The sequence below is a fragment of the Notothenia coriiceps genome, unplaced genomic scaffold, assembly GCF_000735185.1.
Source record: "Notothenia coriiceps isolate Sejong01 unplaced genomic scaffold, NC01 NC01_scaffold00015979, whole genome shotgun sequence".
In the NCBI taxonomy this organism is placed as follows: Eukaryota; Metazoa; Chordata; class Actinopteri; order Perciformes; family Nototheniidae; genus Notothenia; species Notothenia coriiceps.
The window spans coordinates 130,494-148,885 of NW_011348680.1; the positions used below are offsets into that span (position 1 = coordinate 130,494).

General features: G+C 39.7%; 2 protein-coding genes across 4 annotated transcripts in view; one reads left to right on the forward strand and one right to left on the reverse strand.

Moving 5' to 3' along the window:
• The window catches only part of ctbp1 (C-terminal binding protein 1), a 23,548-nt gene extending 16,779 nt beyond the window's left edge, over positions 1–6,769 (reverse strand). Inside the window, exon 1 of one of the 3 annotated variants that reach the window (XM_010775715.1) lies at positions 6,532–6,767. In XM_010775715.1, the coding sequence (XP_010774017.1) occupies positions 6,532–6,571 (40 nt within the window). In that variant the 5' untranslated portion in view covers positions 6,572–6,767. Of the gene's footprint in view, positions 1–6,531 lie in introns of all 3 variants that reach the window. The other 2 variants (XM_010775716.1, XM_010775717.1) reach the window with 2 other exon arrangements.
• Positions 6,770–13,112: 6,343 nt separating this feature from the next.
• On the forward strand, positions 13,113–16,942 carry LOC104949361 (macrophage erythroblast attacher, E3 ubiquitin ligase; the record flags this gene model as incomplete). The annotated part of the gene is made up of 2 exons (XM_010775721.1): positions 13,113–13,192; positions 16,745–16,942. Coding segments are annotated over exons 1-2 (267 nt in total), but the record flags the coding sequence as incomplete, so codon positions are not given.
• Between the last annotated feature and the right edge of the window lie 1,450 nt (positions 16,943–18,392).

The following is an 18,392-nucleotide window of genomic DNA, read 5'->3' on the forward strand; positions in this document are numbered from 1 at the left end:
CACACACACACACACACTCACTCTCTCTCTCTCTCTTCTCTCTCTCTCTCACACACACACACACACACACACACACACACACACACACACACACTGTAAAGTATGTAGTAATGCACTCTCCCTATTCCCAAATCATACAAACTCAAATTTCCATTATCTCCTGGTCTCTTTAATTTTATTTATTTTCTCGCTTTGTAGTCACATTAAATCCTCATTAAATGTGTCTTTATATTAAATAATTGCTTAGAATTGTCTCCGTTCGGTTCCTAAACTCTGAAACCTCTTCCCTCTCTCATTATTTTCAATACTCCATTACACTCTCTCTCTCTCCCTTCCCCCCATTGTCCCGGGGGTTGGGGGACTGCTGGGAGCTTTCACAGTGCAAACAGGCCTCTCCACAGCCTACCTACCCAGGGCTTCTCTGCGAATGTGTTTGATAAACATTTTGAGGCAATGCAGTAGTAGTGATTTACAGCCAAAGCAACATCAAAAATGGGAAAATATGTTTTTTTGGGTGATAATTGTTCACTGAAAATCTCTAGCCATCTGCACGGTATTGAATCTCAATATGTCCTAAAGGGCCTGGGACGCCAAATTACACCCCCAATAGGAAATGAGCGCCCCTCGGAAGTATTGTTGTAATCAGACCAAAGAGACGACTGACATTTAGAGATGGAAAAAGCATCTGTCAATGGGACTGCTGGGACTGATCAGTGGAGAGTCCAGCTGTCACTGACCAGCTCACAGGAACAGCTGGAGGTCTGTCTCACAGGAACGGGACCATGTTTTCAGACTGTCACTCAAGAGACATCAGTTCCCCCATTCAAGTTGTTTAAACGTGCAGGTCACCAGGAGGTTTAGATAGAAAGTGAAAACTTCCTGCGAGTCAGTGGTTTTTACCAACATTATAGAACCTTATCAACTTTGTCACACGTATTACAACGGGGTTTCATTTCCAGACCAAATGTCTGTCGCGTTTAGCTTCACAAACTACATTATGATCAAAACTAATGAGCTGAAACAAAAAACTTTACTTATCAATATGTCAAAATTGTCTGTGAAACAACTTCTACGGTCCCCTAGTTTAAGCGTATCAACTATCGATTATTTATTTGCTGCTTCTCTCTGCTGAAGAAGACATTTGAACTTTTTTAGAAATGTTCTGGATCAAAAGATTTAGAAAACATTTACCCAATCAATCAATGCTGAAAATGTAGCTAAAACAACAATCACTCAGCAGCAATCTTCGATGACTGATAATTATGTAAGACTGTTTTCCTTCCAAAATGTTCAGCTTGTTTTTTAATATCATTATAAATTGAATATCGTTTTGGACTGCTGGTTGGACGAGCAAGAGATTTAACAATTTCACTTCATAATTGTAATGGCTGTTGGGCTTCATTCTGACATTTTGCAGACTAAGTGATTCATAAATGATTTCAGAAATGGAAGACTAGTCATTAATGAAAGTAATGATTAATTGAATCACATAATAAATCTGATTTGAGTATTTTATGTTGAACATGACACAGTGTCACTCTAGCAGAGTTCTTTGACGTATACTAAGATCAAAGCTTCCTGAATGTCGGCACCATGGCGTATTCCCATTTCACATCCAGTGTTTTTATTTTTCGCTGTGCAACAGAGAGGAGATTGTTGCTGTCGGCACCTGTGATCAGTCAGCCGCCTGCAACTGTAGCAGCCGACCCTGAGCCACAGCCCGGCTGATTTATAATGTCACTGGCTCTGCTGGCATGCAGCAACATGGCATGGTTGAAAAGCCCCAAGTCCGTCACCCCCTCAGTTTTGATCTCGCCATCCCTTCATCTCTTGTTGATTCACTTTCAGATCGCCATTTCTCATTTCAGTCTCGTTTTTCCCCAGGGTTTCTCTCCTCCATATATCTATCTCCCTTGCCATTTTCTTTTTTCCCTGCCCTGACAATCTCTCGCGCCATGAGAAAAAGCTACTTTTAAAAATCACTGCCATATTTATATGCTTGAAAAACGTCCTTAATGTCTCGGTACAAAGTGTTCACTCTGATGTTTCTGCAGTCTTTCTTTTTGGCTCTCCCTACCCACACTTCAGTTCTCAGGGAGGAAAGAGAGTAGAACGGACACATCAATCACCACCAGTCCTCCCACCGTCACATGCTCTGTCTCACGCACACACACAGACATACACAAACACACACACACATAGTGCCCCACCCACATAAGCATAAATACAGGTACATGCTTAGCATACTAACCCAACCAGGTTGATATGAAAAAAGAGGTGATATATGAGGAGTCAAGTGCTTACATATAGAAAGGATCACCATGCATGTCCTCTCTTTTGTCTCTCATCCTCTCTGTCTATCACACACACACAAACACACACATAGTACAAGGTCCTTTTAGGTGCTGAATCATCAAGCCGGTTCAGGTTTGTCAGCTTTTTGTTTCCCATACTAAATACACGAGTGGGCAAACAGACAAGAAGCAAACATGTGAGAGAGTTAGGGTTAGAGTTAGCATTGGTTATGGCAGTATCATTATAGAGTCTCTGACTCAGAGTCAACGTTGAATTATGCAGATTTTAGATTAAGGTTTACTGTTTGTTCACTTCTATTGATCTCTAAAGTAGTTAGTTAGAAGGTGAATAGACACCAATTATAACTTGAAAGCACAGAATTCAGCTTCATAGTAGCTACAAAGCTATACAGTTAGCATGTAATGCATTCCTTTGTTAAATTACAGACACATGCTGCTACTAGCAATTACTGTTACCATCAATTGATCCACAGATTATTTAAGAATCTATATTTTTGTAAAGTTTAAAATAATATTTGTCCTCTCTATAAAACTCCAAAGCGATATCTTTAAATGATTGGTTTTGATGCTCGAAACCCAAAAACATTCAGTTTTATCGGTTTAAACTTTGTCTATTTAATTGAGAAATTTAAACAAAAAAAGATTCAACCTGTATGATTCTGAAGCTGAGAAAACTAGCCAGCTAAAAGGAAGTAAATAACATTTCACGCTCTACAGATCCAGAGTGATGGTTGTCACCACTGCTCCGGTATATGATGTAATGACTCCTAAAGGTTAAGGAGCACCGTTATAAACAGCACTTGCACAAGACTAAAGGAAGTACTACATTTAAATGTAGGCATTAATTGGATTACTGTCAAGCCGTCTGCCTGTTATATTGGATTAACTGTTAATATGCAGAAGAAAGGTTCAATTGGATTGGGGTCAGTTTGGATACTCTGGAACAAATGCGCCCCAGTAATGGATTATTAATGCTATGAGGCATTTATTGTATTCAACATTAAGGGTCCCCCAACTGGGGTCCAAAAAACCACAGGGGGTCTTTAAGTCAGTGTTAGTCAGTAACTTTTTATTCCACATACTTGTACCATACTTGTTACAGGGAGTATAAAGTGTATGTCTAGATCAGATTCATTTTTTCTTTAACAATATTAGTTGTTCACCACATGATTATTGTAGCCCAATAATTCACAAATACATTAATAACACAAAATATATTGAAAATCTTTAAAAACAACAGTTCATTTTGTCTTGTGTTTAAGCTAATTAATTACAATCAAAATATGAGTGTAGGAAGGTGGAGAGAGAGTCTGTGACCATAAGGGTAGAAAAGATTACAAAAAAGACAACGAAATACACGAAAAATGGTTATTAATATTGTAACCATGGATATTTCTTGACACTGCTGTCAGCTGTAGATGTATACGCTGTAGGGGTATCCATATTCGTCCCGAACCGTCCGTCACGGTTTCCAAAAGAAATAACGGAAGCTATTGGCATATATATTTCAACGGCAATGCGCCTTTGAAATGCTTTGTTATCATTTATTTTGTAATATTTTCAAGACATTCTTTTTAGTTTTACAGCTTGATGACACCTTTTTGTTTGACATCAGCCGTTGTAGATAATATGGCCATCTGATTGTGTGTGGTACTGTTTGTGGTTTGTTTTTAACTTTTGTGATACAGTTCATGATTCAAAATGTTAGAGGTCCTTATTTGCATACTGAAACTTCCACTACTGTGCAAAAATAAATAACAACAAACCTGGAATTATGCATTTGGGACTTTGCTTTTTCTTGTTGTACCGAACCCGTACCGGACCGTGACCCCCAAACCGAGGTACGTACCGAACCGTGAATTCTGTGAAACGTTACACCCCTAGTACGCTGTACACAGATTTATATTTTGTTCAGCTCTTTGATGAAGAACAGGGGGCTGTTTTAACACGATGCTACTCTCACTGTTTGAAGTGATTTGATAATGAATAAAACATCACAGTAAAAGCATGTTAGTGCAGACAAAGGATATAAATGTGTGGGATGATCAATAGAAAACGGTGCCAGCCTGCTACATGGACTGCAGCTGAGCAGCTTGTCTCTGCACAGACTCACCTGATCTGCTGACCCATAAATTATTAACAACAATGCGTTTGTTTTTAACATCTAAGGAGAATTATAGCCTGCATACTAATTGCTGTTTTGGGATGTAGACCTGCTATTTTTTTCTGTACACGGTGCCACTTATCTGGACTGTCATGCTCCTAAATGACTTTTCCTATGTTATTTAATGAAATGCTTTAGTTGCAGTTAAACGTAACTCACTATACTGGCTTACCATCAGTGCAAATGTCATGCCTTTAAATGCCCGGCCTTTCACAGCTGCTTCCCTAGAGATCCAGCTCTCTTCTGGTGTGCATTAGGTATAATAGACTGATGGATGTCAGTGCACAAAGTCTCTTTGCTGAGCACTTAAAGCTTTATAGATTTGAAAGTGCTGTCTATTATACCTGCTTAAATTACTATTTCCTGCTTTTTATATATTCAGGCTTATGAGTTTGCTTAAAAAGAGATGAAATGCTCTTTTTCAATAGAGGTGGAGTAAAAATATAGATTTGATTTATGCAAATAAAAAATGTTTATGTGCAAAAGTATGTGCACATGTAGTAACAAGAACTTGAACCTCTATTTAACATTCCCAAAACGTTACTTACATTTTCGTCGTGTAGGTGTGTTTCCTGTTTTCTAACCTTAACATTTATTTTAAGTGAAGGGGGGTTGTAGATTTGTCTATATTAGCAACATGTCGCAACATGATTAGTTTGCTAGGTTTTGTCCTTTGACGCATTAAAGTGTCTATATAAAACCTCCTGGTGGGAAACTGCCTGCAGCTGTAAAGCACAATCACATTACAAGTTACCTGTTAATCAGTTTGTAAGTACACACATCTTATCGTGCAAACAAGTCTTCAACTGAGAGATATAAGATTATAATTTAGTATTTTGTCCTGCTAATCCGATTTTATAAGCGATAATAGGAGAGTGAATGGCGTGTGTTTGTGTCAGTGATCGAGGCCTTTCTAATCAGATTAGACGTGATTCAACACTCGTGGATCAGAGGACCCCTGCCTTCTGAAACATGGATCAACACATCCATCAATCACCAGGGAAGACACGCTGGTTTTAAATCATCCCTGAAAGGTCCAATGATCCCTGCTGTGTGATGAAACGGATCCAATGGCCAGATTTGTTTCACGATTATTGAATGGCAGTGATTTGCACGTGAGAATCTTAAAAAGGGCAATCCTCCCTGAACCATAATTCATAGTGGTTATTCCTGTGACCTTGGGTTCTTAAAGCGGGTTGATGTGAAAAATACATGGGTAAGGGAAAAGATCAGAGCTGCAACTTTAGTCTTTGATGTCATCACGGCCCGCAGCCTGTTGATGACATCACAGATTACTATCGTTCTGTTCCTTTTGGGGAAACTGCTTCATAAATCCACATTAAGGTGACCACAGTGATTCAGCTTCAGGGTGAATGATCATTTATCCACACACCATCCTCCTCCTTCCCCCCCCCTCCCCTTTCTTATTCCTCAGCTCTACCTTGATCCCATTTTCGAGAATAGTCTTTTCCAGCCCCTATCATGAGTAGCATCTGTCACCTGTGAGCAAGCATGTGTATCTGAAAATGTGTGTCAGTTGAGTTCCCCTTTTTATATATATATATGTATGTGTGTGTGTGTGTGTGTGTGTGTGTGTGTGTGTGTGTGTGTGTGTGTGCAACCGCTCTCCGTAAAAATAAGTACAATGAAAAGGAAATATGTGTCATGTCCTTGCTAGCCCTCGAAAGGAGAGTGATCTATTTCTGTCGCCGTGAATAGAGGTGTTCAAGGAGTCTTCAATAGCAGAGATGTGCCTCTTCAGACACACACACACACACACACACACACACACACACACACACACACACACACACACACACACACACACACACACACACACACGGAGCTACAGAAAAGCATAGCCATTCATAGAGAATCTGAGACCGATAAATGAGAAAATAGACTCAGAGAGAATTAAGAAATGAAGGAGTAGACGGAAAAAGGCAGAGGAAGAGAGAGAGAGAAGGGGGAGGGGAAGACAGAATAATGTACACAGAGTTCATTGGAACACACACACAGTTCCCACATTAAAGCAGAGTGGTAGTTGTTTACCTAGAGGCATGCCTTTGTTGAGGAGATGTGAGCTTCCCATGGTGTGTTCCCCAGCCGGCGAGCGTTCAGTCTTCACCAAGCAGACATGAACAGGAATCCAGTCAGCATATGGCGGCTGTGGCCAGCTACCTCGCTTCCCTTAGTCCTTCTCCCAGCCCCTTAGTGACAAGCATACACATGTGCTCCCCCTCTTTTCTCTCTCTCTCTCTCTCTCCCCTCCCTTCCGTCCCCTTTTGCTCGCTCTCTCTCTCTATCCGTCTTCCCCCTCCCTGCCCGTCTTTGGCTACTTCCCTCCCCTTCCTTTCTCACTTTCTATTACAGCAAATCTCTCTGTCTTTCCGTCTGTCTGTCTGTCACATAAAAAAAGTGCAAACACATACACAGGCATGCTAGCACTGCTGCATTTATGAGAGGGAGAGTGTAGAGGGGAAGGTGGGGGGGAGAAGAGAGTGTGTGTGTTTGAGAGAGCAGGAATGGGGAGGAGCTAATGCTGGCCAAAATTTCATCTTTTGTTTCCTGAAAGACGACTGAGTGGAAAAAAAAGAAGAGTTATGCAGTTACAAGTCTGTGGCAAGAGAGGAAATGCTTGTTCCGGGGGACACCAGGAGAACAGTTATAAAGCTCATTAAAGTTAATTGTTATAAGCAAGATATGACATTTTATTTTTTCCCAAAGCTTGGTTTGGTTATTCTAATTTAACTTTATGAGTTTACTTATGGCGTTATACATTATATATAAATGGCAGATCTGATATCTTGGTGTTTTTTCAAGAAAATAAACAACTTTTTAGCATTACCATTGACAAACAAACTATTCCCATTAGGACACAACTAAATAATACAGTATCTAGAACATCTATGGGGGTGTTTGTGCTGCACTCGTGATATAATTCGAATAAAAAAACCATGCAAACCGCTGTTACTAATGAAAAAAGTCATTATTATTCATTATTATTTGTTTTATAAACAACAGTTATTATACTTTAAAAGGCATACCAGGTTTCAGGGACGTTTGAGTATATGAAAAGGAACACCTTCAGGCAGTCTTCTAGATACTGTTCTGGTATTACATATTTAAATAAACGTTGAATGGTAAGGGACGTATATTAACTTGTGAACGTTTTCCTGTTAGAAATCAAAGTGCTAATAAAGAGCTGATATTGACCTCATGACATTAGTTGTTTTTTATTTTTGTCTAATTTGACTTATTCCAAAACTGTAAGGCACTAATCTGACCATAATTATTTTACTTTTTGCCCTAACGCCATTTTGTTAGTCATTACTTTGTAAAATTGTTCTCGGTTCGACACAGATGAATTTCTTATGATTCTTTCCAGTAAAAACATATATTATTAATTACATATATATAAAAAATTGTAATTTTACCTTTGATGTACATGTAGAATTGCAGACACAGTCTTTTTAATGACATACTTAACTTAACTCCTGCACCATGTAAACACTTTTAATCTCTTAACCTCTATGTGGGCTTTGGTCTGGTTAACACCTATCCACCTCCTCGTGCTCTTTCTGTTCCTGCAGTCCTGATGTTTCATTTACTCTCATCTGCATTTGGCAATTTGATACACCACAGTGATGTAAGCAGCCTCAGATCCCCCCCCTAATAACTGTCAGGGCCTAACCTAGTTTAACAGCAATGAAGGTTACATCACAGCCTCACTATTGGTAAATGTCAAAGACTGCCACTGGGTGAGTTGTTGAATCCAAAAGGAGGCAGAGGGTCATGGAAACAGTCGTTTGCAACACTGGAGAAAAGCAGACTCATGATCTCTGTCGTGTGATATCACATCAACTGTTCATCTTTAACCATTACTGTCAACTCCTGTATATTTAGCATAATATTAATGTTCATCTCCAAAGCTGTATTTAGACAGTGTAGCACGTAAAAATGCAAGTACATTAGGTTTCAGTAATAAAAAACATTTTAAGAGCTACATACAGAAATTAGAAGTTTAAAAAACGTCAGCAGTCAAAACTGTTGAGTTTTCAGTCTGCTACGGAAGATGTGTTGACTTTCTTCTGTCCTCATCAATGGGGAGCTATTACTTAGCAGACAGGCTCCCTTTAAAGAGTACATAGCTCTCGGGTTGGGTTTTTTCTAAGATAAAATATTTAATGGAAGCTCTAGCTTTTGGGTTTATCCTTATTATTACCTAGTCACAATGTCACCTAGTCAAAGAAGAGACATCTGATGGGAATAATGCTCAAAAGTCAGTGAAGGCACATGTGGTTTGAGGCTCAAAGTAACATTGCATTTGGCCTGTTTTGTGACTGCTGCTTATAGGTTGCTGCAGGCGAATACCATTGCCAGTGTGGCTCTAAGTGTGTTCATTTAATGATGTTCACAACAGATAACAAAGTCACAGTGGACATGACTCAATCATTCCACACATCAGGAAGCAAACACTGAAACTAACATAACTGGAGGTTAAACAGAACACAGGGTCCAAAAAAACCAACCCGGATATCATAGGATATTTTTTGTTTTTCAGCAAGTGGTTCCCTTTGGGGCCCACAAATAACCATTTGTACTGTACGTCAATAACAAATCACCCCATGTTACTGTTTGGAAAAACCCTTTATTTCTTGCATGCCTTCTTTACATCTACAGTCTATGCTGACTCCACGATAAACAAACACAATGTATGCCTTATTAAGCCATTGGTATGCTCCCTACTACACTCATGCATTTTTCACTACAACCTTACGCTTTGAAACGCTTTCGCAAAGACGCCATTGTCAGCGGTAAATGTAAGAACGCTATGCAAATTAGTGGACTCAAGCTAGCCACACTATATACTAAAATGGTACGTTAACACAGAGAAGCTTGGATTACATAACACGCATAGGGAGTGGGACTCTTCCTGCTTAGGACTATAAACTACACTACATTTTGACAAAACCGACAGTGGTTTGCTGCTATAATAATTATCTGAATGATGTATAACAGTAGACCCTTTAGAAAGGATTTAGTTAACTTGGACCTTTGTAGGGGGTAACACATCAAATTGTACTCCATATTACAGAACGTTCTATTTGAAGAACTACTTGAGCTCCCTAATGAATGTCATGTTGTTTTACACTCACCAAATTATGCAAATGGCATGTTTAAACTGATTCATCTGGTAATTGAGAACTTTCTCTCTCTACTTGTCATTGTGCCGTACATGGATGCTTTTGCAATAGGGTAATTCAATAATAACAGTTGGTCGTATAACAAGAAATGAGTGAGTAGGTTTAGCTTTACCTCTGATACCAAATTCAAATGGAGTCAACGATGTAAGAAGCTACAGACAACATTTGTCCACAACTACCTCTTTCTAGCTAGAGACATGCTCTGTGGGAGATAGAGGAATCCTAAAACCTATTTAGAGCTTCTAAATAAAGATGGAGAAACGAACGAGGCTTATATGGACTTTGAAAAAGGTCAGAGGATAAATCAGGAGATTTTTCTGCGCTGCATTTTGTTTGTTTAGACTCTTCTTTAATGTGTGCAAACTGAGCCGATATTCACACGTTTCTGAGCGAGGGTGGAAACTTACAGTTACACCCTTCCCTCTACTTATCATTTAAATCTGCTGTTTCTTTCTTCCTCTTCCTCTTTTTTATTTTCTCTCCTCCTCCATTCTCTCTACCCCTCGCTCCTCACCCCCTCAGTCTGCTCTCCCCTCCCTCTTTCCTCCCCATCTCTTTACCTGCCCATCTTGCTTCCCCTCTTCAATCCCTCACAATTTCTCCCTCGATAACGTTCGCTCTCCATCACCCACCATTCCTCATTCCCGCATGTCTTTCACTCAGTTTTTCCTTCCCCACCTTGCTCCCCATACATCTTCACACCCACGCCACCTCCCACCCTTTCCCTCTCTGTAGTCACTGCAGCGTGTCTAATGGTTCAGCTCCCTCTCAGCAGATACACCAAGCGGAAGCCAGGCAAACAGCAGCCCCGGATAACGCCTCCCAACCTCTGGCCTTATCAAGACTGACAGCCAGCTCGACGTAAAGCTATCACACACACATAATAGCAAAGACACGAGCCTGCACATGTTCAGAGATACAAGCTGTACCGAGAAATAAATGCACACTCACACAAGCATTTGCATGCAAAACAAATGCACTGACACCGTGGTACAGGCTCAAACAGAGATATAAGTGATGCAAGAAATGCAGCTGGAACCAAGCGTACACACACACACACACACACACACACACACACACACACACACACACACACACACACACACACACACACACACACACACACACACACACACACGACAGGAAATGTGGATGTATGCACACAAAGAGCTACAGATGCACACCTACACATATAGCGCTAAATTAAGCTTCAAGGAAACACACAGTGGACGTTATACTAGTTGTAAATGTGCAGAGGCAGAGGCAGACACACACACACACACACACACACACACACACACACACACACACACACACACACCAAGTTGGATTTATGGATACTGACAGTGAGCTGTAGAGCAATGTGGATGCCACATCAGAGGAGAGCACAGTTACAAGCCATGTAATCTACTATAGGAGGAGACAGGTGGCATAGGCAGGAAGAATCGAATCCACGTAGAGAAGAGGAGTAGGAAGCAGCAGCAGGAGAGAAACAAAAGGGATGAATGGAGGAACAGATTGTCAGAAAAAGTGAATGAGAGTAGGGAGAAGGAGGAGAGTTGAGGCAGATACGAAAAGAAAGCAGTGAAAGTAGAACCAAATGAAGGATGATGAGAAAAGAGTAAGATTGATGAGGAAAAGAAGACGTATCACTATTTTCACAGAAAGTTTGATGTAAAGACAGGTTCAAATTAAAAAGGTTTATTTTCATATCATACACACAACTACGGTGTAGTTATGTAATGAATGAAAATCTCTGGTCGCAGGTTTCGCAACATTGCAATTACAAGAATTACATTTTTCTTTTTTTTAAACATAAATAAAAATAGTGCAAGCTCAGGTAGCTCAGACAAATAGGTTTATATCCTTGTTCAAATGTTACTTTGTGATATTTATATAACTGTCACCTCCCTCAATAGAGAAAAGCGCTGATTACCAATAACTGCTAGCATGTACCTACATGCATCTACACTTACATTTGGCCTATCAATTTAATTGTTATAATTCAAATCACTGAAATTGGCTCTTATTTCCTCACAACCATTACTATTTATGTATGCCGATGAAGATGCTAAAAGTATTGCAGAGCCCGCCTTTGGTTTATAGGATGTACACTTGAATTAGGCAGTCACACACAAGAAAGCCTTTTTCTTTAAGTACACACTTGCAAAGAGGCCTTTCCACTAGTTGTTTGGTGTGGTACTATCATTTGGCGTTGCTATCACACCCAAACTCGAACACTGACACACATACTACTAAACACAGGAAGACACAAATACATCACAACCCTTTCATCGCCTTCTCTCTGGGTGTACACTGTTCATAAGCTTGGTGGGGGTGGGGCATGTTGCAGATAAGGGGCCAATTGTAAGCGATTAGACCTTTTGCCAGCCAATCAGCGCAGCCCAGCACTGGACAGCAGCCAATGGCAATATGTTCAGCGCGGTCGGGGGGAGTATGCACTTACTCACACAGGAAAAGACATGTGGCCCTGCTATGGGACTGGTTTTGGGGGATATGAACTGTACACAAACACATTCTAAGTAGCATAAATGAAGATTTCATGTTGGAAAATTAAGAAATAAGCAGCCTGCTGATCTAGTCTTGGCCCTATTCTGTTCTTATCAATACTCAATCACATAATCAACTCCAATCCCAAGCATTCAGCACAACAACCCCTTATCCAATCAATAATGTCCACATGAAAAAAAGACAAGAAAAACCAATCAGGAGAAAATCACCATTTGCTTTACTTTCCCAAAATGTTGACTAATATATTGTTATTGATAATAAAAAAAGTATACCTGTCATTGATTTTACATTTTTCAGGTATTTGTTAGGTTTCCTTAAAGTAGCCTAATGATTTATCCCAGAGCCTGCTTTTTTCCAACCTCTACAATATATACATACTGTATATAGGCTATACAGAAATGCAAACAGGAATGTACACGCAAATTCACAGGGTTGTAAACAGTAAGTCAAATATATAAAAGTAAATTCAAGTATAAATTATTTTTGTCGTGATATTTGTTTGTCTTCTACAACATCACATTGACTGTGTGTAAATAACATGCTGTGTCTCGCCTTGAATCAATTCATACTTTCAGTGTGAAGCCACTTCAGATAAGAAAGGTATCTGAATAATATTCAACAAAGCTCCTTACATTGTTGCCTGTCATAGCCTTTATGAGTTCTATTATTCACCTCAAGTGTGTTGAGGGCCTCGGAGTTGTCCTCCCTTTATAATCTATTTGTGCTCTATCTACCAATAAAAGCAACAATGGCCAACAAATTAATCTTTACAAAAAACTCCTCCAACACCTTCGCACAAGTCAGTGCTGACACCGTGTCAGCAGATGGCGGTAGTGAGCACCGAGGCCATTCTGAGCTCACAGAAAAAAAACACAAACAACCACAAGAAAAACCACAAAACCAAGATGGCGGTGCAAGAGACAGCATCTCAACTGTCCATGGCTCTCAAAGTCCAAGAATATCCCACCCTGAAGGTAAACAAAACCTTTCATATATGAACAGTCTTCCTAACCTGCTGTGTCCTAAACACACGATGTGTTTGACGCTGTTTGGAAAATGGGGATGAGTAGTTCATTTTTATAGCGACCAAGCGAATTTGACAGGGAGGCTAACGTTAGCTGCACTAGCTTAGCTAGCAGCGTCCTTTAACTACCTGTGTTTAAATTGCATCAGCAAAGATCAAGCAGCTGGATAAAGAACAAATGCTGGTGGCCAGTTAGCAGGCTGTCTGCTGCCTCAATTAGTTCTTATTATTCACCTCAAGTGTGTTGAGGGCCTCTGAGTTGTTAGCCTGAGTCTGTTGTTTTTGACAAAATTGTCATTTGACGTGTGACTTATGAATTGTCAGTTGACGATACTTATACGTTATCTAACGAAAGTTGATAGCCGTTTGTCAGTTGTGTGTGTGGGCAAATTTAAAGGCCGAGCTAACCTGGCTACTTAATTCAGTTTAAAGATTATATTTACATTATGATAATAACATGTTAAAACGTGTTTGCTCGTCCATTCAACAACCAGGCATGGCATTCAAAAGAAATACCTTGAAAGTGTGTTTGGCCTGCTAGCTAGTTTTGTGTGGGGGAAACCAACAGGAACCACATTTCTTGTCGCTAAAGATAATAAACACCCTACCAGATAACGTAACGTCAAGCATGCAAATAGTAGATGGCTGTAGGAAGGGTCGGTAGAAATCACCGTGGGGAGAGCCCGTAAACGCTGCAATGTCAGGCAGGGAATCAGCCCTGAGAGTTAGCGCAGTGTCATCATATTGCTGCTGCTGCCTATCTGCACTTCAAAATGGCCAGCGAGAGAAATCACAGCCCGCCGCACACACGCACCGTTCCTCCATTTCCACAACACGTTACTGCGACACCACTGCTAAAAGACGAGCTGAGAGAAGCTGCTCCTGTGTCCAGCCGCGTCGTCGTTTAAAAGCACGGTTGTGAGTAGCAATGTATTGGCAGCTTTTGTGTAATAACATGTGGCATGATGGTGCCATGATGAATATAACGTGTTGTTTAAGTCGTGTCTGTTCAGGAGAGCATGGCTGTGGCGATATGTCTGCCTGTGCTTGGATGGTGCAGTATAGGGATGATCGGCTCCATTTTAAGACAGGACTGATGCTTTTAATTGCTATCTAATGGGAGTGTACATATGTGTTAAGCTATATTTAGCAGCTTATAACACAATGTTGCCTGTTAGACATTTAGGAATCGGCTAATCTGCATTGCCAATAAAATGTACCTTGTGTTGGGTATTATGTCCTTGTGGATGGTTTTGGATATTTTAAGTCAGATTGGTGTAAGGTAAAGAAAAAACAAAAGGAAATGGTAACCCTAACTAATATATTGAACAGCCATTGGACCAGTGCTTTGTTATCCTGAATGGTGTGACAAAACAGGCCCAATTTTGAGATGACGTTGTAATTCTGCATTGTTTAAAATAATGTGTCTGTATTCGAGGTGAGTCAAAAATGTTTGCTCACATTGCCTAAGCCATTAGGTTTAGCCATTTAAAGATTGTTTAATATTGTCAACTAAAATCATATATGTTGCCTGATAAACATTGGGGAAGCTTCTAATCTGAATTACCAATAACATGTAACCATTTGGATATGATTCCCTTTTGGATGTTTTTGGATGTTATCAGTCAGATTGATGTATTGTAAAGTAAAGGCAATGGGAACCTTAATAAATATATTTACTAATTTTTGTGCTTAATTGACCAGCCTTTGGACCAACGCTTTATTCTAAATGGTGTGACAATGCAGGCCCTATATTATAGTGAGATGACGTTGTAATTCTGCATTGGTTGAAAATATTGTGTCTGTATTCAAGGTTAGCCAAAATCTTTTGGACACGCTCAATTGCCTAAGCCATTTAATGATTAGTAGATATTCTTAATTATCATAAAGCTTGGAGTGGGCTTGTACATGTTTCGCATCAAATTGTGACAGACAGCCAGTAACACAGTGTCATAATAGCTGTCTTTGTTAATGTGTTAATGACTGATTTACATGTCACCTGTCAAGTAAATCAAGGATGTCTAAGAGTAGTGCAGTAGATAATGCTATATATTATATTGTAATAACAATGTATTTGATGGACTGTTTATAGATACATTATCCAGCTCTAAATGCCTGTATTGGCTTATCCAAGGAATTTAAAACCTTGGATATCACATTCTCTGCATTGATTTGTTACATTTACTTTCCTCATACATGTTAAATACATAACCACTTAAGTACAGAGGGTTACAAAAGCAGTTGTTACAATATCTACAGCCCTTGGTTCTACATTATAGTTGACTGCTCAACCTGGGTTGTTTGCATACACTGTGGATTCTATAGATATTGTATGAACTGATTTATTTGTCTTTCCATACATCTTGATGTTATCATCACCATGTAGAGTATCTGCCCTCTGAACATTTAGTTCCTGACCCTCCACATCATTTGTTGATCTATTGCCAATTGTGTTTCTTAAAATCAATTTTCGCATACCTGAGCAGAATACATTCACCGTTTCTTTCCAAATGGCACTAATGAATATGTACTAGTGCTTACACGGCTATTCCATTGTAACATCTTAATTATAGGGTTATATTCTGGGCATTAGTTTGGCAAAATTAGAGCTAATAGGTTCCATAAAAATTCCAACATGGCAGCAAAATGTCTTTACTGTCGAATGTTTTGTGGCACGCTTGCATACTTTTCCTCTTCAGTGTTAGTGACCTGTGAAATTAACTTTGCTCTAAAGAAAAAAACGACTTGTAATGGATCCACGTGCTCCTCTTAGTTTTGTGTGCTGTCTCTTAGAAAGGAAGCCACAATGGTCACATTTTTCTGGAGCACAGGTGTCTTTAGAAGCCTCACTTCACTACACCAAACATGATGGTCTTTGGATTGGATTTAATACAGATACTTTGTTTTGCCCCTACACCGGGGTCCAGGGCGGGTTTGTCTGTTTGTTAGTAAATATCACAATAAAAGGTTGTCAGATTTCTTTCCTCTTTAATTAAAATAAATATGCAAGTTCTGTTAAAATGAATAAGGCAGAGTTAATTTGGGGAAGGAAACTATTTTCTCCTCATAACAGTAAGACATTATAAAAACATCTTTATTATTGAGTAGAGAAACAGTACATCGATGTGGAATTAAATGTAGCAATGATTACATATTCAGCCGTATCAAGAAAGGCAGGCTCGTTGCAGTCAGTGCTTGTGACATTTATTGGTATTTATTTGGACAAACTGTTCTTGTTTACCCATTCCTAGTTTTTATGTGAACGTTTGTCTTGTGAGCGTTTTTTAGTCCCTACAACACAGGATATCTATGCACTTTTCTTCTACTTTTAAGGAGAATCCCTAAAACTCAGTGTCTGTAAAATTGCTTACAGCTCAGCTATCCAAACAGCTTATCCGTGTGTTCACTTATGCTGCTTTGTAAAACTGTACTTGGTTCCATGCTTGCTCTTTGGTGAATTCCCAAAGTTAAAAAGCCTGTGTCGTTGTTGTTGTTGTTGCAGGTGCCGTACGAGACTCTGAACAAACGTTTCAGGGCGGCTCAGAAAAACATAGACCGGGAGACGAGTCACGTGACGATGGTGGTTGCCGAGCTGGAGAAGACGCTGAGCAGCTTCCCAGTAGTCGACTCGGTGGTGTCACTGCTGGATGGTGTGGTGGAGAAACTCAGCGCCCTGAAGAGGAAGGTGAGGGATTCATATGTACACACACACTTTCACACAGCAATGTATTCTCTACAGACCTTAAAATAGTGTTTTATGTATAGATTTGGCATATGGGACAGTAAAAAGCCAAGATATTTAGCTACACACTCCAGAGCCCCTACTCTATGAACAAACACGCATGATCCCTGTTGCATTTATTTCCCTCTGGTCTGCTTATGGCCTTGGTATGTTTTGTACTGGTGTTGTATTATAAAACTTCTCTACACACAGTAGCATACACATTTGAATTTATTTTGTCATCTGCAGTCTTTTCAGAGTATTCTTCTTACAGTAAACTAGAAAGCAACCCAAAAATGGAATCCCTTCTTCAATAATGGTTGGCAATAGTTTGAATGTTAGATGCTTTTGACGCATACAGGCAGTTACCCTGTGCTTGGATCACGGTTCTCTGAAGAGACTTGCAATTTTTTGCCCTAGACTTCTGATTTCAGGCGTATTTAATTATGAAGTTATTACCCTATCCTAATAATCCAATGCAGAGGCAATAATGTAATATAATACATTATATTAAATATTCATACATTTATTTTTCTAAAGTCTTAAAGTTACAACCGGCCCTTTGAGTGCAACCATAATGCTGATGTGGCCCGCAATGAAGTTGAGTTTGACAGCCCTGCTCTAGTTGGTGTAATTTTTACAATAATGGTGTTTCCTGCTATCATTTTAGTTTCAGAGGGTTGTTCTTTACAAAAAGTAATTGCACAGACGACCAGATACTATAGAATGTTGGCTTAACATAGTGAAAGCAGCCATGTTTATGAACAGTTTATAACAATCAGGTCTTTGTTTTTACTCACTTTTAAAGTGGTGACCTGGACTGGGATGTAATTTTCGGGCCTTGGGTGGATGGAAATTATGGCTGCACGATTTGGGGAAATAATCTAATTTTTCTGACAGATATTGCAATTCGATTTGCGATATTTGTTTTTAAGGGACCCAACGGAAGTTTATTTTAAAATGCGGCCATATCTCCGGCCAGGAAGGTCGTATCAACGTGCTCCCGTCTCTAGCACCCCCGAGCTACGAGTGAAAGAACTAAACTTACATGAAACTTCGGTTGGGTTGCTTTAAAGTCAAGTTTCAGTTTAAGACTCACCCTGTAATAGAAACATGTGATGGAGCATTACTAACCTGACTCAGATGGTTTGTTTCACCAAACCATCTAGGAAAGCTCCATTGGAAGCCATTTGGAAAAGTGTTTCAAAAATACTTGGCAGGTGATTGGATCAATCTGTCTATCACCTACTATCATGGGCCACTTCTGATTGGTTAACGGCCCGTCCACACAGCAGCTTTAAAAAAATCTTGAAAATCTTGGAGCTGGGCGTGTCTGAAAGCTTGGATTTTTTGCAACCAACAACTAATCACATGAATCTTCCGCCCCCGACACACAAAGCAATAGCAATGTTAAAACGAAGTAAACTGG